Raw genomic sequence first — 24638 nt, 5'->3', positions numbered from 1 at the left:
GTGTCCAGCTACCCTTTCAAATAATGCTTCTCTTTCTGTGGCATTTGTGATTGAAGGGGATGGAAGCCAATCTTTCCCATTTTCACAAGAAAGGAATTGTAAGAGATGCAAGAAGAAAAAATAAAATACAAAGACAGCTTTTCTTTTGTGGGAATATGCCTGGCCTAAAACTGTCAAGGTGCTCATCTAATTATTTAGAATTATTTTTAAAGGCTTACAGAAACTTGACAAATTTCCATCATGCTTGACATATAAAGGTTGTCATAGCCTAAAAGCCAAAACAAAACCAAATCTGCTTGTACAGAAAACTAAAAGAAGTTGCTATCTTAAGTATTTTGAGAAGTGGAAGTTGTCTTGCAGGAAGGAAGGTAGAGGTGTTTAAATCTGGGTAAAGGACTGCAACATATAAGACAGAAAATTTTTTTGAGAGGGACTTTTTAATGGTATGAAATTTAAACAAAAAACTCTTGTCACCTTCTCAAAGCACTAGCATGACATTTTTTTTTAAATGCACCTATGTAACTTTGATGGTTGAAATGAGATTAAACAACCACTTTTTATGGGGCAAAAGATCAAGAGGTGTAAGAGCTCCCTGGCCATTTGTGGCTTTATAAATCTGCATTTTTGCTGTCACTGCCTCCCTGTGCTGGAATAATTGTTGACACTTAAAAACACACTGCTGTCATTTTATCCTGGTTAATTAACCAGATGATTCTGCAAGAAAATTTTCAAGGAAATTCCCCTGACAGCTGGATATGCTGTTTTCTGGGGGAAAGTCTCTTCAAAATGGGATTTTAAATGGCTGATGCCTTCCCATATGTTTTCAAAGGTCAGATTTTAATTAAAAACCTTTAATTCATTTTGTCTCTAGGGGACAGTGGCAGTTACTCAGAACCTGCCAGGTTTCTTGATTTGATGCCTGAGAAACATTTCCTTGTTCTCTAACATAGGTCAGTGTCATTCTTCAGAGTTTATGTCTGACACATCAGTTATTAAAGAGCAACTATTTATTTCGAAATGTTGACCAGTCTGAGCCATATTCACAGAGTGAGAATCCTTGACTTTTGCCTTATCTCCAGATAAGGGGTACAGCTTGTTTTTCTTCTCTCTGAGATCATTGCTGGCATTCAAGAATAAAACAGAGAGACTAAAACCCCATTCTTGGGGGGAAAAAAAAAAGAAAAAAAAGAGAGAGAGAGACAGATAAATAATTTTGAAAAAGGATTCCAGTGATTTTTTTTTCTAAGGGCAGGAAACTGGTAAGGGAGCAGGGTGGAGAGGGCAGCAGTGGAAACTGGAAGGAAAGAGGCAGGAGAAGCCTCCAGAGCAGGACTCACCTGTCACAGGTAGGTGCCACTCTGTCACATTGGCCAAACCTGTGCACGTCCCTGGGCACTCCCAGGGGACAAAACAATTCTCTGGGTATCACTGCCTAAGCTGAACCATATGAAGTAAAAAATTAATATAAGAACTTGCATATTTTTTTTACATAAAATAACCTTTCCAGCTTTTCAGGTAGGAGATATGTCAGGGGGATGCTCTGCTCCTGGAATGGTCAGTAAGAAACAAGCTCATTATTTTTCTTTTGGGGAAAAAAAAGATGAAAGTTCTGTGTAGGATAATTTGAAGGCTATGAGTCATTCACTAAAATTGTTTATTTTTTTATATATTCTTAAATTTTAATAACTAGGATGAAAGAGCAGATAGCAAAATGTAGGGTAATTCTGTGTGATTACTCAGGTTTTATGTCTCTCCAATGGCATCTGTTAAGAGATAAAATTATAATTTGATTTTTTTCCAAAAATACACAGAGATTAACAAGAGTCTAAGAAGTTTAGGAAGAAGTAAGTGGTAAAATTTAGTGAAAAGTTTAGCACTCTCTCCTCTTGTGGCCTTAAAGATTTTAATCTGTTGGGGTTTTTTGGGCAGGGAATCAATCTCGTCAAAGCAAGTGGGATGTTAGGACTGTGATATTAAATTTGATATAAAAGTGTGGCTGGAAATGTGTTCCTGAAGTTCACCAAGTGCTAAAAGAGCAGGAATGTTGTGTAATGCTCTCGTGAAAAGTTCACAGTGGAAATTCAGCATAACTCCCATTGGATGGGCCAAATGTCTGCTGCAGATTTTTAGTGGAGATTCCCACCCCATTGTCCATGGAGCCTTCAGCTCTCCAGGATCCTGAGCTCCTGTTTGTGTCCCGGGGCTGGCAAAGAGAATCCTGTCCTTAGCTGCTGAAGGGACAACAGAGCAGCAAACACTGATAAAATTAAACAGATTTAAAGAAGGAAATTCTGAAAGGTTCACCAGCAGCTTCTTTCTTCCCACTCATCCCATTTTATGAAGCTGATTTCAAGACTGGCAATATTTCATTTGGATCTTTGGTTTTTACAAATGAAGTTGTTTATAAAGCAGACTTTTTAAAGAGAACAACTGAGATGGGGATTAAAATCTAAAGCAGAGTTTCCTATGCAACAGAGTTAAGCAACCAGCCAGCAATCAGGCTTGGACAATCCTTATTTTTAGGATTTCAATAAATTTAAATCTTGCTGAAATAGCATTAGTTTACATTAAGGTAGAAGCTACATCTTCTCATGAAAAATCCAAAGAGACCCAGCCAGAGGAGGTTACTCCAGTCACAATTTGATCATCTCCAAAGCAGAGATTCCACAGCTTTGCCAGCCTGTTCCAGTGTTTTATTTTCCTGATGATAAAACTTAAAAAAAAAATAAAAAATCATCTTTACCAGAGTTCCAACTTGTCTCTTTTTTCTCATCCTCCTACTGTCAGGAAGAGTTTGGCTCCATCCCTTCTTAACCTTCCAGTTTAGGTACTAGAGGAGGGAAATATCACCTTAACTTTGTAGGATTTTTAAGTTTGGGGTTTTTTCTCGAGGGGTTGGGAGGTGGTGTTTGAGTTCCCCACCTTGCCTGAAGATCTCCATTAGCATTCAGGAGTCTGGAAATTCCTTTCTCTGAACAAAATGTTCTTGGTTATTGCTGGGGGCTCCAAACTTTGGGGCTGACAGCACAAGGTGGTGCTCAACTATTGAAAGAATAATAACTCGGCAGCACAAGGTACCAATTAGATTAATTAGATTTCCAAATGTGATGGATAATTGTGCTGTGTGCAGAGATGGGAAGCTCTGAGAGGGAAGCACAGGAGCCTCTGAGCCTCCCTGACATTTGGGGCTCTGGGAGTGCTCAGCTCCACATCCCTGCTCTGGGTGTCTCTGCTGATCTTGTCAGTCTCCTCCTTGGAGCAGAATTCTTGATGGACTAATTCCAAAGCTCCCGTTAGTTCACTAAGCTCATTTCCCCCATAAATTAGCAATATGAGCACTGGCTCCTGTCTTTTCTCAGTTAGGCTCTGGCTTCGTTTCTTCTGAATCAGGAACTCTTTGAAAATGGGGAATTTAAGTTTAAAAACTACTCCTGCTCACGCTTTCAATTTCAATACTTCTTCTATGTCACTTGTACTAAAAAAGGGATTGTGGTAAATATTTCAGATACTCAATAGGCACAAGTTTTTATGCTGATGCTCAGTGTTGAACTCTGTTCACAAACTTCAGAATAAAAAAAAAGTTTTAAGTGAGAAAACTCTGCTGTTTATAATGGGCTTGATATAGATCTGTTAAACTTAAATTTGCAGATGTTAATTGACCACAGTTCCTTCCAGTCTGTTCAAATGTTATGGTCCTTAGAGCAAACTTATTATCTAAATTATCATGCAAATGTCATGTATTTGTTTCCTATAAATATTAATTACCCTTTTTGCTCTTTTTTCCCAGGGAATGTATATCAAATCAACATATGATGGACTACATGTAATCACAGGAACAACGGAAAATGTAAGATTCTTTATTTTGAAATACATTTATCACTCTTACAATTATTTTTTGTGTATCTGCAGTGCATTTTGTTATATGTAAGCTTGCTTTAAACCAAGCCACTTTTTATTAATATCTTTCTTCCTTTTTTATGTATATGTATCATATTACCTTTGTAAAGATTTAGAACCCTTGAGAATAGACATAGAAAAGCAGCTGTGTTGAAATTATTACTAACACAATAATAAAGGAAATTCTCAAACTCCTGCCCTCAGTGTTCCTCAAATTCTCATTTCTAACAACATTCACACATTTTTTCTCTCTGGCATAAGTGGTTTCCTCTATATTTAGTGCATTATATTTTGTGTTTTCTATCATTTGTAATAAATATACAGAATAGATCAATTATAATTTTCGCTGTAGCCAGAGGTATTTAAAAAACTGAACCAAAATCACAGAGTTGTGCAGCTCAAAGATCAGTGTGAGAGATCCCAGGGACTTTAGAGAGTGTGACAGGAACAGCAGCACAGCTTCTAAACATCCTCCTTGTAAACATCCTGAACGTGCAATTCATAATTATAAACTTGAGAAAATTAAATTGACTCCAACTGCTGTCATCTAATTACTGTGACAGATTTCATAACACGACCCTTCTGGTTTTCATCTTGTCTTTTCAGTCACTCTGCTCCCATCCAGGCTCTGTTCAAAGCTCAGAGCTTTGGGCAAGTGACAAGTTTAGATTTTTATCCAGCTGATATAGAAATTAGGGATTGCTGACGCCCAAGGAACATAAAATGAGATGGAAATCCTGGCTGGCAAGTGCCAGTGCTCTGCTGGCCCATATGGGTGAGCTCCATGTGGGATATTTTAATTGATTTACATACATTGAGCAGTATTTATATGGGTTTTGTCAGTGGAAAGCCAAATGATTTGTATGTCACAATTTGGGAAGATAATTCTAATGCAAATTAAACTTGAAATTTGTTTGTTCATATTGTCACCATTGGCAGCATTTAGAAGTCTAAAAATAACTATATGTGTATCTTGGGTCCTGAAAATTATGACTGATCCATCTTGATTATGTTGGAGAGATTATGTTCATAGATTGAATTACTCATGCTGTAATTAATCCACTTTTTTACTGTAATTCTAATTAATTTTAGAAATATAATGCAGTTTGTAGGGGAAATATTGATATATTTACAATTGAAATTCACAGGAAGAGTTACTAAATTGCCAGCGAGTAGAATTTTAAAATTTTTTTTATTTTGATTATCAAAACTTTTTCTACTACACCACTAGAATAAGTTGCTTTTTTTGGTTTTGCTGAAAGTGTAATCACATGTGCAGATAAACCAGCTTCAAAGACCTTTAACTTCTGGTGTTTCAGCAAATTGATTTTTCATTCCTTTTGAAGGGATAATTGACCTCAGAGCCAGTGTTTAATTAGCTCAGCCTCTTCCACGTCAGAAAAGCAGCTAAAAAGAGAAAGAAGCAGGACTTTGCTGTTTGAGCAACATCAGCTGAAGTCAAACATCAGGGATGGTGGAGCTGCTGCACTTCCCTGCTTACCTCTCATGCCCCATTAAAGCCAAAGGCTTTGTCAAAGTCACGTTGAATTCCAGGAATATTTCTGTTATGTGTTTGCTGCCAGAATTCCACAAGTTTCCACAAAAAGGAGAAAGTGGCTCTGGGGGTTGGTTCCTCACATCATCCACGTGAAGAGTGGGGGTAAAATCCTGTTCAGGGGCAGGAGGTGAGGTCTGAGTGCTCTGCCCAGAGCCCTGCTGGACATCAGGCAGGACAGGGGCTGGAAAGGCTGGGAGTGAAAAACCAGCAGTGGGCAAAAGGTGAAAGCTGTGCTTGGAACAGCCCAGGGAGACTGGGAACCACTGTCCAGTGTTGGCTGGTTGGTAATCAATGCCATTCCCTGCTCCTAGTATTGGCTGATTGATTGGTAATCAATGCCATTCCCTGCTCCCAGTATTGGCTGATTGATTGGTAATCAATGCCATTCCCTGCTCCTAGTATTGGCTGATTGATTGGTAATCAATGCCATTCCCTGCTCTCAGTATTGGCTGATTGATTGACTGATTGATTGATTGATTGATTGATAATCAATGCCATTCCCTGCTCTCAGTATTGACTGACTGATTGGTAATCAATGCCATTTTCTGCTCTCACTATTGGTTGATTGATTGATTGATTGATTGATTGATTGATTGATTTATTGGTTGGTTGGTTGGTTGGTTGGTTGGTTGGTAATCAATGCCATTCCCTGCTCTCAGCATTGGCTGATTGGTAATCAGTGAGATTCCCTGTGCTCAGCATTGGCTGATTGGTAATCAATGAGCTTCCCTGCTCTCAGTATTGGCTGATTGATTGATTGATTGGCTGATTGATTGATTGATTGATTGATTGATTGATTGATTGATAATCAGTTCCATTCCCTGCTCTCAGCAGGGCTGGCCCTTGGGGACCATTTGGCCTCTCAGAGTTGAGTCTCGCTGACATTTTATTCAGCAATAATTGCAGCCATTTCCTTGTCAGTGGCAATTTGGGTTTTTCTTGGATTGCCTCCTCTTCTCTTTGTTCCTTTTATTTGTTCTCCTCTTGTTTTTAATCCCCGTTCTCAAAAGGAATCGTTGGGATTTTTTTGGTTGCAGACAGAGCAGCTGAGGAGCTCTTGCCTGCAGTGAGGTCATGACCACAAACTCCTACACATCACTTCCATTCAGATAAATCCTTTTCTTCCTTGCTGTTCCACACGTGGCTCGTGTGTTTATTGTGTTTAACAATTCATGTTTTAGCCTGGCTCCAGGAGATCTCCAGGAACATTTTGGTAGCAGCTGTTTCTCTGCAGTTCTTCAGCAGGATCAGAGCCAGGCCATTCCCTCTCCTGCTCCTTCCCTGCCTTTCTTAGGAGCCTGTTTGCCTGGCAGGGAACTTGAACTGTTTCTGGAGGATTATTTTGCTTTAAAACTTTGACAAACAGCAATCAGTCCTCTCCTCTCTGACCCTGTATCTCCCCAGTAGGGAATACTTCCCACCTTGTCTAATTCTCCTGGCTAAACAACCAACTTCCACTGGGATTTATTTTCCAAGGTGATGTCTCAGCTCTTTAATCCTTTTTTCCTCCTGAGTTCCAGGTTGGTGTGCTCTGTGTCAGTAGAACACTCTCATTAGCCAGTGCACAGTGCAAATAATTTACCCTGAACTCTCAACTCTCTACTCCTGAGCCTGCTGATCTCCTGAGCGCCCCTGATTTCTCTCACGGATTTAAGATTTCATCAAAGAATCTAAAAATTATTTGTAAAATAGTAGTTGGCCATGTTTGAGTGGCTCCTCAATGGGTTTTAATCCGTTTTCATGTGCTCAGAACAAACTGTATTTAGGATAAAGGAGTTTTTCAGCTCCAGAATCACAAAATTGTGAATAGTGTGTGTACAGAAAAATCTCCTGAAGAGCAAGTCCCTTACATCCATTTGGGAATTAGCACACTCTGTGTTCAAATGGTTCATTTAGCACTGCCTTGGAAGTGCTGGAGCTGTAATTTAAGGTGTAAATACCCTGTGTGTGCAGAGTCAATGCAGTTCCCTTCAGCAGTAGCACTGCTCTGGGGAGGACTGAGCCCTGATTTCTGTCCCACACTGCCTGGTCCAGCCCTGTCCTGGGCTGTGTTGTACCAGATTTAATTCCACATGCTGTGAATTCACCCAGGTTATTCCCAGCAAGGTTGTGGCTGCTCAGCTAAACACAATGGAATAGCTCAAGTGGCCAAAAATGGCACTTGGAATTCTAGCTTGGAATGGTAAATGCAATTCTAAAATTGCTTCATCAAATGGTATCAGAAAAAAAATGTTCCTTATGAATATGACCAGTTATCATTATTTGACAGCAATGAGACTTCTTTAGGCACAGCTTTCTTGCCTCCTCCAGCATTCATTGTTTAATTCCTGCTCTTTCCTTCTATCTCCACACCCTCTGTAAAGTAAATTTTTCTCTCTTGTCCTCAGTCTCCTGCTGACCAGTGTAAGAAAATCCATGCTGGTGATGAGGTGATCCAGGTCAACCACCAAACCGTGGTAAGTATTTTGGAAATTCTGTGCTGCAGGCTTTGCCTGTTCCCAGTGGTAAAAAGTAGTAATTCTTCTTCGACCAACTACATTATTATTTATGTCTTTTTAAGCATCATATTCACTGCTTATTCTTAACAAGAAAAGGCCCAAATTGAGTCTGTAACCAGCCCAGAAGGATTAAGCCAAATTTACATTTTGCACAGCTGCTGTTCAACATCATACTCTTCTTATATAAGGAGATCCAAGAATATTTCCTTGAAATTCTAAGACTTCTCATTATGCACTTGCCAGCTGGTTTAGCTTCTCCTCTTGAGCAGAATTTTGCATTCTGTTTAATGCTGGATCTAGATAAATAATGCAGAAGTGCTGTAACAGCCATGTATTTTGAATCTGTTGGGGGGGAAAATATAAAAATGATTAAAATGTTGATAGAAATCTGCCAGGTTTGAGGTTTGGGCTTATTTTTAAGATACTTAAAAGTATCTTAAATTATCTTTATTTTAAAGATGTTTTTAAGCAGGTGGATGCTGGACCTCAGTATTGCAGTATGTAATTTAAATATTATTTAAATAGTCCAGTGTTGCTGGAGCTACAAGTGAAAGGAACACTGGTATTTATTATTTCTTAGGCATGAGTAGTGACAAGGACATTGATAACTTCCTAAGAAACTTAATTTAGCTATTTCACTTTGTCCTGGTGAACCCCATCTCCAGACACAGCAGCTGCAAAATTAAGAAACCTTTCTGTCTGTCACTTGTGTGAAGTGGAAATATGAAAGGCTGGCCATTAAAATCTTATGACTGGAGAGCAAATATTTTCTCTTGAAAAGAAATATAACTTATTCATTTACACTTTAAATGTTAATGCAACACACAGCTCTTATCTGTATTAGAGAGTTGTCATAGTTACAAGCTGAAATATGTATTGAACTGGCTTTCTCCATCAAACACACTCTTCAAGTGACAGATCTGATTTAATCTTTACTCCCATAGGTGAAATCCCCCATTCAGATTCTCAAGAATTGGCTTTTTTTGCAACTCTTTCCATGCCTGTTATCACAGCAGGCTCAAGGTGGTTGATGCTTGTAATCCCTTTCCACCTGGGGGCACAGGACCAACAGCTGAGTCAAGTGCCATAAAATACTTTTAAAAAAACCCCAAAAACATATAATATATTAATTATTCATTCTGAAGTTTCTAACAAGCCAAGGAAAGAGGCACTGGTTCTTTTGGAAATTCGTTCTTGCTTTGAAAAGTGTCATTATGTCTTCAGTTTGGAAAATCAGGCAGTAGTAGTGAGTGTTTGCATGGTTCAGAGGTGTATGTCCAACTCATGGATTAGAAGTTTTAATATTTTAAATATCTCTTGGATCTCCAAGTGTCTCCTTTAAGTCCCTTCTGGCACTCCTTGCTGCAAACCACCCTCAGCTGTGCTCCCTCTTCCCCAGAGTTAGCACATTATGATAATCCATATTTTGATTATAATTAGCATTATTTCCATTAGTGGACTGGAATTACTCAAAGGCAACAGCTCATTAAAATTCCACATAATCAATACTCTAATATTAGCTCATAAAAAGGGGTGTAACCCATTTGAAAATAATGACTGGGAAATACTTCCCTGAGCAGGGAAAGTGTGGATCTCTTTTAGCAGATCCCAATCCTAGAGCTGACTACCAGCACCATTTAATCTGATTTTGACTGAACTAGGCCAGTGTATTTTCTAGATAAATTCATATTCATTTAATATGATCATTTGGGTTTTAAAACTTTCATTGATGTTCCCACAACCTGTAATAAATTGCTCCAGTAGTTAATTATTCTCATTGCTGGGGGGGAAAAGTCATTTTATTTGTAGTCTATATTTGGCTGGCACAAGCTTCCAGTCCTTTGATCTTGATGTATTTTTACCTCTTAAATTGGAGAGCAGGTTTCTCTTTTAGGTATTTTCAGGATGCAATCAAATTAGCTCATCACTCTTTTTTTTTTTTTTTTTTTTTTTAGTAAGGTGGATAATTTGAGCACTTCCAGTTTGTCATCCTAATTCATGACCCTCCCCAGCATCCTCTTTAAACTCCCAGCTGTAGAATGCTGCATTTTTCACAGGGAGCTGTGGAGCTGTCCAGGACAAGGATTCACTCGTGGCTAGGGCAGAACTGTGGTGCTGAAAGAGTGAAAATGAGATTACAGAGCCTGGAGCTGATCCAGGGGAGGCTTGGGTTGGATTTCAGGAAAAAGTTCTGCCTGCAGAGGGTGGTTGGACACTGAACGGAATCCCCAGGGAATGGTCACAACTTTGTAAAGTTTTATTTTACTTTTCCAAGAGCTTTTCAATCGAGTTGAGAGATGAAAACTGTTCAGGATGTATTAAAGGAGAGCTGCTTCCAAATTATGTAATGCAGCAACTGAAAAAGTGAGAAATAAAAGCCTTTCCACATGGAATCTGATCTAACCAAGGACCACTCTGTAACACAATTACAAAGATCAAAGAAAAAATAATAGTACTTTAAGCAAGAAATTAATTAAAGCAGGCGATTCACCACTGGCTGTTAAGATCATTTAATCATTATCCAATTTCCCTATTTGCTTTTCTGCTTGTTCTTCTTGCTTATAAGATTTTAATAAAACAGAGTAAGGAACTTTAAGTTATACATTCTAAATTACTGCTACCCTAACTCTTTCTTTTTCCCTACAATAACAACAGGCACCAATTCTGCCAGTGCCTTGTAGATTTTTACTTCCTCTCCCATAAAATTATACAGAAGTATTAAAGATGCCACTATAGCACTTCTTTGTTTGCAAAATTAATAATTGCTCCTTAGGTGGTGTATTTTCTGCTGCTTAGTTGAAATAGTAGATTTTATATTGTAATTATTTTTCAGCATAAAACTGTGACCATTAATTTGTGTTCAAGTTCCTTTTTTTGATAGTTTTTCAGACGATGAAAATATTTGAGATCAAATAAATATTGATTCAACTACCTGACCACCTGTAAAATACTTTTTCTACTTCTGGATAGAGAATTGATGTGTAAATAAGAGAAAACTGAATTGAAGTTCTGTCTTCTATTCTTTTTTTCTTTTCTTTTCTTTTTTTTTTTTTTTTTGTGAGGGTTAGGATTTGAAGGTTATTTCATAAGACAGAGAGCAATAATAAGGCTTTTAGTAATTCCTGTTGAAAGCTTCGATGTTACTCAGGAGCACCTGGCAAAACTCCAAGAGTCAAAGTGTAGTAATTAATCCCAAAGCAACTGAGCACCATAGAGCTGATGTGACTGAAAATGGCAAAGATGAACTTGGAATTAATCAGGAACAGGTTTCCAGGAGAAACTGAGTTTGGATACCATTGTCTTGACATTAGTAATAGCTTGTCTGAAATACTGTGTGATCTTGAGGTCGTTTACAGCTATCAAAGGTGTTAAGTTAGATAGGAGCATTAAAGAAATGTAATGGGTGAAAAGGAAAATGTGTCATCTGTCTCATAGGGAGAGAAATTATTTAAGGATTTCAGTTTGGTTAACTCAGCCAGCTGGGGCTGAGACAGAATTCCTCTTTCTCCACAGACAGAGGCAATAAGCACCAGAAAGAGAAACAACCCCTTAAGGCATAAAACACTGCTATGCCAGAGCAAGAGGCCACAGAAATATCTGTAATAAATCGGTGGTGTTCCACGTTTCTCACATTCTCTTAAAGCAGCTGCTGGTTTGAGCTGAAGTCGTTGCATTTTCACACTTGAGGTTGTTCTTTGGAATGATGGATCTTGTGCTTTCAGGGGCATGGAAGAAAGATGGGGACAGACTTTTCAGCAGGGTCTGGTGTAGAGGGGCAATGACTTTACAGTGAAAGATGGGAGATGTGGGCCAGAGATAAGGAAGAAATTATTCTGCAGTGAAAAACAGGCACAGGTTGATCAGAGAAGCTGTGGCTGCCCCATCCCTGGAAGTGTCCAAGGCCAGCTTGGACAGGGCTCTGGGCAAGCCACTGGAGAATGTCCCTGCTCCTGGCAGAGGGGTTGAATAAATGACCTTTAAATGTCCCTTCAAACCCCAACTATGCTTTGATTCTAAATACATGATCAGCAGCCTAATGCCCTTTCACTGTTCATTGTCAAATTGCATGCTTGAAATTAAGTGGCACAATGAAATAATTTCAGCACTAATTTATTTGTGTGAAGACAGTCTTTGAATTAATACCCTCGGTGTCTGTTTGCTGAATTGTAAATATGAGTCCTAATGAGAGCTCATTTTAGGTGGAGGTATTTCTGTAAATGTAGTGCCAGGTCACACCATCTGTGTTTCAGCACACTCTGTGTTGGGAAATGCAAGCAGGGGAAAAAACAAAACAAAAAAAAGGACAAAAGATGTCATGAGAATTTGAACTCCTTTCCCCAAAAGATGTCCTTCTGTTTCCAAACAAAGTGCCACATGTTACTTCTTCCCCACATTCTGCCTTTCACAAAGGCTCAGTAAAGCCTCTCTTCCAGCAGCAGATCTTGCTGCTTCTTGGATTCTTGCTGTGTTTCTCAGTTAGTTAATGAAAATAACTATGTAAGATAATGGGAGAACATTTGGTTTTCCATCATCAATTATTGTTAGGAGCAGCTCGAATATTAATGAGAGAGAATCAGCTACAGGTGTTAATGACGAGCTTCCCCTTCAGTGACACAAAACAGTCATATGATCTTCCAGCACATTTTTGTCTAATAATAATTTCTGATTTCCATCTTAATCAAACCAGCTCCCTTGATTAATTCCCTAATGAGGCAAAGTGAATTACTTAAAATATGAAAAGATGATAGTCTGCTTCCTTAAAAAAAGTTGGGTTTACACAAGCTGGGTTCTTTTTTCATGCAAATATGAAGAGAGGTCAAACTTTGCAGGTTCAAGTAAATATCCAGATGGTTTTGCTTATGTATTTGAAGAGTCACGAGGGGAAACATCTGTCCTGGTTCCTGTGAGGGGTTACTGCAGTCAGAGCAGAATTTCTTGTTGTCAGGTGCTGTGCAATATAGCAGGATATAAATATTTAGAAAATATTTGGCACAACTGATTTCCAGACCAAGGGAGCTTTTAAATTCCTGTTTAGTTATTGCTCTGTGTCTCCCCACGCCAGGTAACAGCAAAGCTGGCAGGTGATGCAGGGAGCAGGACAGGGACAAGGCCCCCGAGAAAATCAAGGTGGAACCTCCCTTCCTTGGGAGGTGCACTCAGTGGTTCTGTATTTCTTAAACTTCTCCTTTTTCAGAGTCCTGAGAGGGTTTGGGAAGGCAGTGGAGGAACTCAGGAACCCCATTCCTGCCTTGTCCCCAGAATTTTCAGGGGAAGCAGAGAAGGGAACAGATTCCTCCTCCCCCCTGTTCCACCATCTGGGCTAAATTTCGCTTCTGAATTCCTACCATAACAAACAGGTACAATGTGTGTGGAAGAAACTGGCAGGGAGGTGAATAACTGCTGTGGGGGTTCAGAGCCCTGGAATCCTCTGATAAACAACACCAACACTTCAGCTCTTCTCTCAGTTCCTATGGATAGACAAATACATCATGCACTCAGCAGACACCCAAAAATGCACTGATTTTTTTTTTATTTTTTTGTTGTGTGCATCTGTAGCATCAGGAATTTTTTGGTATGATTTTTTTTCCTGCAGATCTGCAGCGAGTCATGGCCAGGCAGGTAAGATTTATTTTAAAAAGGGAGAAAAGGTGATTTTCCAGCATGAGCAGAGTTTGGATTTATAACAGTGCTGAAATCCCTGCTGCTGGTAGGATGCATTCCAAATCCCATTCATGCAAATCCAGATCTTCTGAATGAGAGGGAGCAAAGTCGTTATGAGGAGAGTCTAGAGAAGATATTGGAGAACTAAAAAAACACTGCTTTGTAGTTAAATGAAAGTGTGTTATGTTTCTCAGGTTTTTCTGAACATATTAGTTAAGGAGTCCCAGCTACAAAATTATCAGGTTTGGGTCTACAGAATTATCTCAGCATTGTGGAATTTCCTGATACAGGAATTTGTTATTTTAGCAATTAATATTTTTGGAACTATTATTTTTAAAGTTGCTATATTCTTAATTTTCTACCACGTGGTTTCTATGAGAAAACTAACAAATCCTTTAATCTGGACAGTAGTCCACAGGTTTCTTTTTACCTGGGGCTATTCTTTCTACACTGAGGATGTACAAACAAATAAAAATTAATGATTGTGGCAATCTTGAGTGTAAACTACAAAAATTTCAAACATCTGCCTTTCTCTGACCATTTTGAGTGAATTCTTTTGCATTCTTCTGGATTTCTTCCATCTTTAGCATCTAAAGTAGCATCCTTTTTCATTTATGGAAGAAAAATTAAAAGTATCACATTGGTCTTTTATTTCTCCATTACTCTAATTTTAGTTTAACTTTCCTTGCTGAGATAGCTTAACTCCTTCTGTAAAATTTGATTTTTACTGTATATGCTAAAAATCTTAAAGGAGCAAAATACCTTTCTGGAGAAAGCATTTACCAGAGCTAGAAATCAGTAATTGCTTTAAAGACTGATTCTTTAGGAGTAAATGTCAAAATCTGACTCAAGGACTGGTTTTCAACTAAGATTTTTTAATCCACTGTAATGACTTCTCTTTTTTCAAAGGTATTTTTAGTAATACAATTTATAATAACTTGTCCAAATTCCTGAGAGCATTTTATCATTGCCTGGTAGTAATGACTGCAGACTGTTCTCTGATAGATCTTGGTATTTAATGGCTTTGTCATTAAGGTTCTCATTGGAATAATTTATCATTAACTTAATTATTTATCATTCTTCTCTAAAAGGAGCCCACGGAACTCTAAGGATTTCAGCAATCTGAAAATTCCATCAATCTATGAAAATCAAAGAGAGTTCCATTTGATTTCTATAATTGAGTAAAAGAGAAAAAAAAATTATGGCCCCTGTCCTTTTATAAATACAGCCCAAAGTGGAGGAGTTTTTTGGGATGCAAACTGCCATCCTTGCATTTGTTTGAATGTGACCTATTTACAATTTCTGCTGTTTTCTGGTTTCCTGTGGCCAGTGCATTTTTAGAAAGTTTTCAACAGAACAGCAGCATTAAAAATAGAAGAGAACTTTTAAAAGCTTTTAAGACCCTTTTTGGAATTCCAGCACATCCTGCAGTTCTGTCCCAGGTGGATGCTCACAGTGGGATCCTGGCTTTGGCCCACTGTGCTTACACTTGGTATCCCAAATTCTCTTCAGCCTCTTCAGGATTTTAGTTCAAATCTCTTGGAGGTTGTCTTCTATTATTTTCCCTTCACTTTTTTGTGTAATCAGATATTATCTTCCTCTGAGAGGAAGTCATTATAAACTCCACCTGATATAACAAGGGGGTGAATGTAGACTGCTCTGTCTGAGCACCTAAAGAATTTATTTTCCTGGGTTTTAATAGCAGTGGGAATTCACACTTTGGTCAGAAGAGAAACTGTGATTAAAATGTTATGAGTGAACTCTGACAGGGCAGACATGGCCAGTATAAAATATTTCCTGCTTGCATCTATGGGTGCTGTTCCTGCTCTGGGGTTCACTGAGCTCTTCATTCTCACAGGTTCATTTCCTGGCTGCTGCAGCTGCCTGGGGAAGGTTGTGTTTGGGAATTGCTGTTTGGACACAATATTCCAATTCCTGCTCAGTGCAGGGCTGCTCAGATTTGTGCAGTCACGATATTTATGGCAGGTCTTTATCATGGCCATGTACTGCTGCTCTAAAAATCTGCCCTTACTGAAAACAGAAAAGGCAGGGGAAAGAGAAAAGCCCTAAAAATATTTTTTCTGGCTTTATGTATAAATAATTCCTATTTAAACAATCAAGATGATTAAGAAATGTCTCTGAGTAGGTTTTGTTTTCTGAGTGGTACATCCTTACAGTGCCAGTGATGTCCTTTTTTATGGCTCTGTTTGCAATTTACAAATAACTTGGAGACTCAGGGACTGTATAGATAAACCAATAAGGGATCATTTATTAAAAGATCATATAGTTGTTATTATTATTGTTATTATTATTATTATCTCCAGTCAGCTCTTGGTACATACATGCTACTCATTTTGTTCCAGCACAGTCTGGCTTCCTCCTCAGCACTCACTGTTGCAATTCAAAACCCAGATTGAAATGATTTCATGACTTCTAGACCTCATCTTCTGATTTAAAATGTTCAGTGATCTCACAAGTTATTGAAAGGGTAATAGTGTTCACTTCAGCCTTATTTTGTTCAGAGATATGACTAAAGAAAAAAAAATCCAGCTGCAGCAGCATGATTTCAGACCACCAGAGTTGATAAAAGCTGCTTATGTTTGCAAGGAGCAGGTTGTAACAGAGCTTGTTGGTTAACAAAACATTTCCTTCACATTTCAGGTTAAATGGAAAGCTTTCAAAATTCAATTATGGACTTTTTCCTTAGGTTGGCTGGCAGTTAAAGAACTTAGTAAATGCACTGTGGGAAGACCCAAATGGAGTGATTTTAACCTTGAAAAAACGTCCTCAGAATACCCTGGTTTCTGCTCCTGCCCTTCTGAAGAATGTGAGGTGGAAGCCTCTGGCACTGCAGGTAAGGTGGCTGCTGCAATGCTGCAGTGTCATGGTGAATCCTTTATTAGGAGAAAACACTGAAATTTCACCTTCCAGTGAAAGGAACAGGAGTCTGTCCCAAACCCCTCTGGAGCAGAGTGCTGAGATAAAGAAGTGTGGCAATGATCAGATTGTTTTCTCCATGTTTTGATGACTCTGGGAGCCTCAGGAATTCAGACAAGGAAAGAACATTTACAGATAGTTTTATGAACAAGGTTCAGTGGCTGCTCTGCCTGGCAGAGGCAGCAGTGCCTCCCTATTTCCATTATTTCACAGTCTGTCACCTACTTGTTTGTAATCAAGTGTGTCAGATCCATTAAATTCCAGGAGAACTCTGCTTCTGTTGCACTCCTCTCATGCAGTTGGAGTTTTTGGTAGCAGGGATAATAGAACCTCTGGTATTTTTTGTGTGCTCATTCCTTGAAAGCCTGCTGATGCAAAAAAAAAAAAAAAAAAAAAAAAAAGACAATTGTGAACATCACAGCTGCTTCTTCCTACGGCAGGAAAAACCGGCTGAAACTCTGAACTCAAAATGTCATTTTTAAAGGAAAGGTCAGTAAGTAACTATTGATGGTTTTCTTTAATGCCATTTAACATCCTGTAAGAAGTTGATGCACTTCCATGATGTGGAAGCTTCTCAGAGCTGTTTTGTTTGGTTGGCTGTTTCTGAATGGTTTGTAAGTTAATGAAACAAAATGAGCCCTTCAAGCTTATCCAGGCAGATTTCCTCCCTGCCTGGCATTTTCTACATCTTTCATTTCATAGAGTGCCTGATTCCTGCACAGTGGCTTCAGTTCAGGAGTTTGTGTAATCCTTGCAGCCCAGGAATGCTGACAGTGGGATTTGGGGCCACTTTTCTTTCTCTGTGACTGCCCCTGGGGGAGAGGAACGGAGCCCTGTGGCACCCAGAGGGGATTTTTCTGTCACAATGCTGCAGGAATAACATCCTTTGCTCTGGCAAGATGCTCATGTATCTACCCGTGAACTTCGGATGGAGCCTCCAGGGGCAGCAAAATGGAAATTGCAATTGCACAGGGATTCCAGAGAGATTCTTTATATTTGTACATTGGAGAATCATCATTCAGGAGCAGCCCTGGATCTGGAGGCTGAGGCAGAGTGAGCAGTGTGTGCTCTATACACTGCATGTGTGGCACAGCATTTCCCAACAAAAATGCCAACCTTTGTCGTGGTAGCCACAAAAGTGAAAGTGCACCAAGCTGCTTTTGTGGAATTATCAGCAGTTGTGGTTTTGTAATGTCCCTGATGAGCCCCTGAGGACCAAAAGGTGCTTGAAGTGTTTCCTTCCTGGGGTGCACTTCTTCTGTATCAGAGAATAGCAGGTGAGATACTTAAATTCAATTAAAATATAAACCACTTTGGAAAACAAAAACAGCCCTGCCAGTGTTACTTCTGAAGAGCAGCTTCTGTTATGAGGTGTGGAAAACCAATTTTAGATCTTTTATTCTTCCTGCCTCAGCGACAAGCTCAAGTGTCAGGACCTGGACCCGTTTCAGGACGCAGGTTTTGGGTTTGCCTGTTTCCTGCAGCTCTCACCTGGACCTGGTATTATTTATTATTGTCAGTAATGACTTGGAAGCAGGCTGATGAAATTTCAAGATGCCACTAAAGCCTGTGCTTCCTGGACAGCTGACACAACAGCTTGTTGCTGCTGGAAGCAGTGAGCTCACTTCCCTCTCTGTTGGCTGCAGTGTCCTGTCGGGAAGGATGAATTAGGAAAACCTTATAAATACGAGTGCCTAGCAAAAGACTTTGAGAATATGGAAAATATAAGTGAAATAGAAATGAGAGCAATTTTCGACTGTGTGGCTGAAAGCAACTGAATGCCTGAAGGCCCCTTTGTTTAGATAATGTTAAATGCTGCAAATACCCAAAAACAAACAGACATCCTCCCTAAGCATGGCAGGAAGGGTCCCAGATAAAATTTAGAGATTAAAAAAAGCAGTAAAACATGGTAATATAGTGATTCCTATAGGTTGCATGCAAATGTTAAAGAATTTGTATCTTGTATTAGATTGGTTAGTGGAAATTAAAATATTCAACATAGAAAAAGATTTAATTTATTGTAAACGGGAAAATCTCTCTCTTATGCTCTTACTCTCTTTGTTCTTACTTTCTTAAGCTCTGTCCTCTTACTCTCACTCTGTCCCTCTCTCTGTCCTGCTCTGAGCTGTGGCTGCAGTTCCTTGCAGGGTCTCATATAAACCCAGGCCATACAAAATAAACTGCAAACTTTCAGACCAGAATACAGAGAGCTCCTGAGTTTGTCCCGACCATCCCAGGGCAGCGATTCCTGCAGTGTCCTCTCCTTTCCTTGGCTTTGGCAGTTTTTACACTCCAGAGCAGCCCCACGGGGTGTAGGAGAATTTCTGGGTTGTTTGTTGTTCTGGAGTTTTCTGCTGGTTTAATTGAAGAGGCTTTGGGGATAAGCAGAGAACAGAGGAGGGACAGGAGAGTTGACACCAAGAAAAAAAAAAAAAAAAGCAGGATAGGGAACGACCAAACAGCAACAAAGTGCAGGAAAAGACCTGAGTGGGAGCAGATTGAGAGAGGAACAACTCATCAAAAGTCAGAATGTCACCAAAAAAGGGATAACACATATGGGTGTGTGTATTTCCACGTCCATAAATATTTCTCTGCACATATTATTTTCATGGTGCACCCCATTTATCTATTTATGTGTCTACATGTGAAGCAATTTTTACATTCTCATTTAGTACTGGCTAAAAAAACCCCAAAAAACAACCAAAACAAAAGCAGTACATAATTAGGGAAGGGGAAAAGGAAATAGGATATAAGAACTGGAAAGTGTATTTGTTACCTCAGGTTGGTGCACAGCAGGAAGTTTTAAATAAAAGTTGTTGTGTTTTCTATTGTTGCTTAAGGCATTTATAGAGGTTATTAATATTTTTTCTACAATAATTAAGTTTAAAATTATACCACATAGGTAATTTTTGAATTATTGATGATACAGAATTTGTGAGGCCTTATAAAATTTATTACTTGGCCTTGTTGGAGTATTCCTTTGCTTTAGAGGGTTTCCCTTGATGCTCAATTAACAACAGCAGAGTTTTCATTTGCCAGTTCTGTGCTCCATGATCTTTCAGTGAGATTTGTGACACCATTGTCCCCTTTTGTCTCTGGCTCACATTATGTGATAGTAGAAGATTATTTGAATTTATAAACTCTCTAATTATTTTCCCACTCAGGACAATTTTTTTTTTTACATTTGCAATGGCAAATAGTGCTCTGCACACTACAACTTCATTCAAATAAAATACAACATTAATTGAATTTTTTTTTATTTGGAGAACTTTTGGAATTGGAATAATCCTTCCTGTCATAACTAATTGATCCTGAACAATTACACTATTTATTATTTGGTTTAAGAATAAGCATAGAGAACTAATATAATTTTGACCTCTTTGCAGACTGACATTCTTATGAAAAAAAAAAAGCATTTTTTGGAATTTAGAACTGCTTTTACTTTTTGAGCCACATAAAAAATATTTCAGTGTTTAGAGGATAGAAAACGTTTTATTTAGAAAAAGATTGGTGTTTATAGCTTTCATCCAAATTTTGAGTCTCTGGGTTTTCCTTCCACCTGTGGAAAACTGGTTGTATCCATTTAAACATAACTTTTATAAATAAAAATATTTTCTATTTCTTGATATCAACACAGACTGAACCTTGGTTGAAAAATATTCTTTGTTTATATCTCTGTATCCTGCTCAGCATATTTGGTTATCATCCTTCTAGTCCTTGCAGACCATTGACTTGAGCTTCTCTTTGACATCTGAATCAAAAAATCGTGTTCAACATCATGTAAAAGTTTAAAAAGTAAAAACCTTTAAGGATATTTATTTATTGGTTAGGTTAATTTCTATTTCTTTGCTATTTACTGTAGAAAATGTATTTGCATCACTGTGGCTATAAAGCCAAAGGACAATGAATTCTGCTTTCTTTAAAAAATCAAGATGTTCTGTCCTTGCTAACAATAAATTTTCCACTGAAACCAGCACGATTGTTTCATTCAGTACAAGTATTCCAGAGTTCTGTCATTAACTTCTGTATTAATGGCATTTAATACAGTGTGTCCTTTCTCCTCAGATAATTGATTTTCTGCATTGATTAAAGATCATATTTTGATTGAGTCTCAGATTTTCCCTTGAGGTGGCTATTAAATTAATTTAATGGTCGTTTATCAGTTTCTTTCATGACTAGTCTTGAAGTCTAGAGTTTCACCAGGAACCTTTTGGGAAGAAACTTCAGAAATTCAAAAAAATGGCTAATCCAAAAGAGGTCCAAATTCCTAAAATTATGCACAGCGATTTTTCTTTTTTTTGTTTCTTGCAGCACAGAAAACATTAATTTATTCTTCACGTGTCCTTTTGTTTTTTACAGCCTGTGATTCCAACCAGCCCCACAAGCAGCTCTACAACCCCAACGAGTACGATGGGCATGTCCTCAAAAATGGACAACTCTGCACTCCAGGATGTTTTCATTCTCTCCCCTATGTCAGGACTTTATGGCCCCAGGTATTTATGTCCGAAGGAATTTGAGGTTTTGAAAAATAAAATTTGACACTTTGATTTCATTAGATTGATACAACAAAACCAAAATGAACAGCCCTAAATAATTAATACAATTAAGAGCTAAAACTACATTAAGCACATATCATGTTTTGAGTGACTTAACTTTCACTGAGATGAGCAAAATCTAGGTTTAGTCCCAAATCAAGGATGTATTTAAGGAAATCTTTAATCAATTAGTTTGATTTACTTTTCAATGTCTAATTCTATCCTTGAGCATTTCTGCAAGGGAAACTCTTGTCTGCTCGTGTTAAAACAAATCCTTGTCTTCTCCTTCAGATCCTAGAAAGCTCCTGAATGTTTATCCCACAATTAAAGTGGCACCTAATGATGGTTTTGTTCATTTACATTTGCTGAATGAAGTTCATTTGTTGAATGAACTTATGAAGTTCTCCCCCAGCGTTTCAATTGTTTTGTTTGTAATGTTTGGGAGAGGCTGGAAGTTCACCTTGAATGGTTCATTTCTCCATCATCTTCTGTTTCCAGGGATGAAATTGGGATCATGTCTTGTGATGACATCAGCAAGTTTGGGAAGTCGGGGATGAAAGGCTCTGAGTCTCCAAACTATTTCCTGGAGCATGAAAGTGGGAAATTCTACACCCTGATTGAAGGGGAAGGTCATCCTGGGAGCTCTGAGTACGAGAGGAGCAGAGCCACAGGCGTGAGGAGAAGGGAAAAAACCCCCACTCATGGTAGGCTGGATTGCCTCAACCTCCTCCTCATTGTCCACATTTACAAACTGTGCTGATCACCCTGAAACCCCCCCAAAATCTGTCATTCCTTGTGACCCGTTGGCTCTGATCAATAAATACAAGTTTACATGAAGGGATCATTAGAAAAATTGCACACTGATATTCCTGCTCAGGAGTAAGTTATTTATACAGGTATTTCACAGTTCATACTGGAACGTTGAATGGTAATTAAATTCATATTATTTGGATAAGCCAGCATCTTGATTTACTCAATTTCCCCTCCCAAACTGCTGGAGGTTATTTCAGTTGCAATGTTCTGGGCTGTTAAACTTCAGTGAAGGGTCTGCCTTGTGGTTTGAAAGTGTCTGTAAGATGGAAGGGCCTCCAAAATTCAGCACTGCATTCAGTGCATGAGGATATCCCATGATGCCCTCATTAGTGCTGGAACTGTATTTCAAAATCTTAGGATGAGGATTGCTGAAATATATAAAATGCTATTAAAACAATAATTAGCTCTGGTTTTCTATAGAAGTGCTGTGTGTATATAAATCCTTATTGAGTGTCCAGGTGTACAATCACACCTGCCTGTATATGAGTATATGGATCCACATAAAAAGTGTTGTTGAAAATTAACTGCTAAATTTTTTTGTTTCTCTGTTTAAATTGAATTGCTTGGTGTTGAATGAACTTGAGAAAAATACTGCTGAAATACAGCAGTGTGTGATCCATGTCTTTTCAGTGGCTTTATTTTCAAGGCAGTAAGGCAGTTTTGTAAAGCTTACAGATTTTAGATAGGAGATTTCTTTTGAAAAGTTGAATTATGTCTGATTTTGAAAATGGCATTATTTCTGAGCCCCAGAGAAAGCAATGACCATAGTGTTCACTGTGGGTAGCTGCTATCTTTTGAAATACATATTTATTTATATATGGCAAGCCATCAATAATACTTTATTCACCTACTCTGAGACCTTTTTTTCCTCTCATTTTGTTAAAAAGCCCCAACAACTTCCTAAGTTTCTGTCTTTGAAATTTAGGAAAGGGAAAACCTCTCAGAAGCTCAGAGCAGTAAAGGAAAATGTGTCTGTGAAGAACACAGGTACTAAAATCCTGCTGCACTTCAGTGGAGAGAATCCCAAGAGTGGTTCTGGTGGAAGATCCAGCAGCAGCTGAAAGGGAGCCCAGTGGGGGGAAAAAAAAGAAAATTCTTAAAGCACTGCAGTCCCTGATTCTGCTGCTGCTTAGTCTGCTGTGGGGTTTGAACCAGGGATGTTCTTTAATGCACTTTCTCTGCCTCCTGCTCTCAGTATTTATCTTGTGTTTATCAGTTATACACAACTTCCCTCCTGCTGTTGTAATTTGCTGATTGCAGCTGGATTTCTGGTAAAAATGGCAAGTAAAATGGATTTGATGGTGTGTATATGCACACAGAACCTTTTCAGAGTAGGAAATGTTAATAAATCTTTGTTATAGACAGGATATTTTTAGTAACTGCTTGATGCTTGAAAGAGCTGTGACGCTGAAGAATAGGATTCCATCTTAGGACCAGTAACGTTCAATCTTTATCTCCTTGTGAAGTGACATCATTTTAAAACAAAATTAGAATGAAAGATAAAGAGAAATCTTAACTGTGATTAAAATTGGAGCCAGATGGGTGTTATTTGGCTTGCTTTCATAAATTCTTGCTGCATGGTGACTTAAAATATTGGGCTCTCTGCCTGATCCCAGGAGTACACAAGATTTTTTTTTTTGTCTATGATGGACAATTCTGATTGAAATCCAGAAGGAATTTGGTTTTAAAGTCTCTGAAATACTCCTTCCTCTCAAAAATGACTGCTAACCCAGAATTTTTTTAAACTACAGATTTAATTAATCCGTTGATTAACAGACATGCAAATGATGTTCCACTGCAGCAGAATGTTTTGTACTTTCTGACTGAGAGGTGACATCAGTCAAAGTGACAATGTGTCTTTCAGTAAAAAGACAGGATTTATGGCAGCTCCAATAAACTGATGCTGGAACCACAGAGCCATGGGCAAAGAAAGGAAAATAAAACTTCTGAAGCCTTTCATGGCCGAGCAGCCACTTTCATTATTGCTTGGGCTGACACAAAACTACTGCTCCAAAATTCCAGCCTTGGACTGGCCAGGATTCCAGCCATTATTGGAAATGAGTCTCCTGTGCAATTGGGAGGTGAATGGATGCTCAGGCAGGTGATGGGTCTTGACAGTACATGCAAAATCCAAGAAGATAAATTTAAAAATATTTTTCTTTTTTCAACGTATTTGTGAAATTTAAGCTTGTTTTGGACAACGTTGCAATGCATTTTTTGTTTTACTTAACATTATACTCTGTTCTTTTTCTGACTCTAAAATGCTCTGTTCCAAAGAGCTCTTGTGGCAATGAATATCAAACCTCTTCCATTTATGTGTTAGAGGCAAAAGCATCATAAATAATTATTTTTTTCTTTCACTTTATTCTGGTATCCTTGTACACAACAATTTTTTGCTCCTCAGAAAAAATCCAAGCTGCAATGTCAAGACAATTTATAGGTTACTTTTTATTGGAAAAGGACTTGGAAGTGAAAGAAGCAGTTTACAAAATCATTCTTTCATTGGCCTTGTGTGACTCCTGTCCTAAATTTCTATTTTTGATGTCTGTTGTGCTGTGGTATCTGTATTTGTGTATAAATCATTTCAGAGCTTCAGACCTTTCCTTTCTTTACAGAAAAACTGCTCAGTTTGGTGATGTTGATCTTCATTTCTTATGTGCCTGCCTATTTTCTTCTTTTTTTAATAGTTTATAATCTTGTTTCTCTATCTTTTTATATTAGTAATTATTCTTTTTTGTT

The 24638-nt window shown here is 38.3% G+C and overlaps 1 protein-coding gene across 2 annotated transcripts in view; it reads left to right on the top strand.

The window, feature by feature from the left end:
* Positions 1-24638, top strand: part of LOC106860426 (connector enhancer of kinase suppressor of ras 2-like) — a 169734-nt gene that overhangs the window by 95154 nt on the left and 49942 nt on the right. For both annotated transcript variants that reach the window (XM_088173082.1, XM_088173081.1), the window contains exons 8-12: positions 3788-3847; positions 7843-7911; positions 16322-16468; positions 20911-21044; positions 21585-21790. In XM_088173082.1, coding sequence (XP_088029208.1) covers positions 3788-3847; positions 7843-7911; positions 16322-16468; positions 20911-21044; positions 21585-21790 — 616 coding nt within the window. The remainder of the gene's footprint in view (positions 1-3787; positions 3848-7842; positions 7912-16321; positions 16469-20910; positions 21045-21584; positions 21791-24638) is intronic.

This window comes from Sturnus vulgaris, chromosome 14, assembly GCF_052056855.1.
Source record: "Sturnus vulgaris isolate bStuVul1 chromosome 14, bStuVul1.hap1, whole genome shotgun sequence".
Lineage (NCBI taxonomy): Eukaryota > Metazoa > Chordata > Aves > Passeriformes > Sturnidae > Sturnus > Sturnus vulgaris.
Note: the sequence above shows the minus strand (reverse complement) of the source record. Positions and strands in the feature narration are given on the sequence as shown.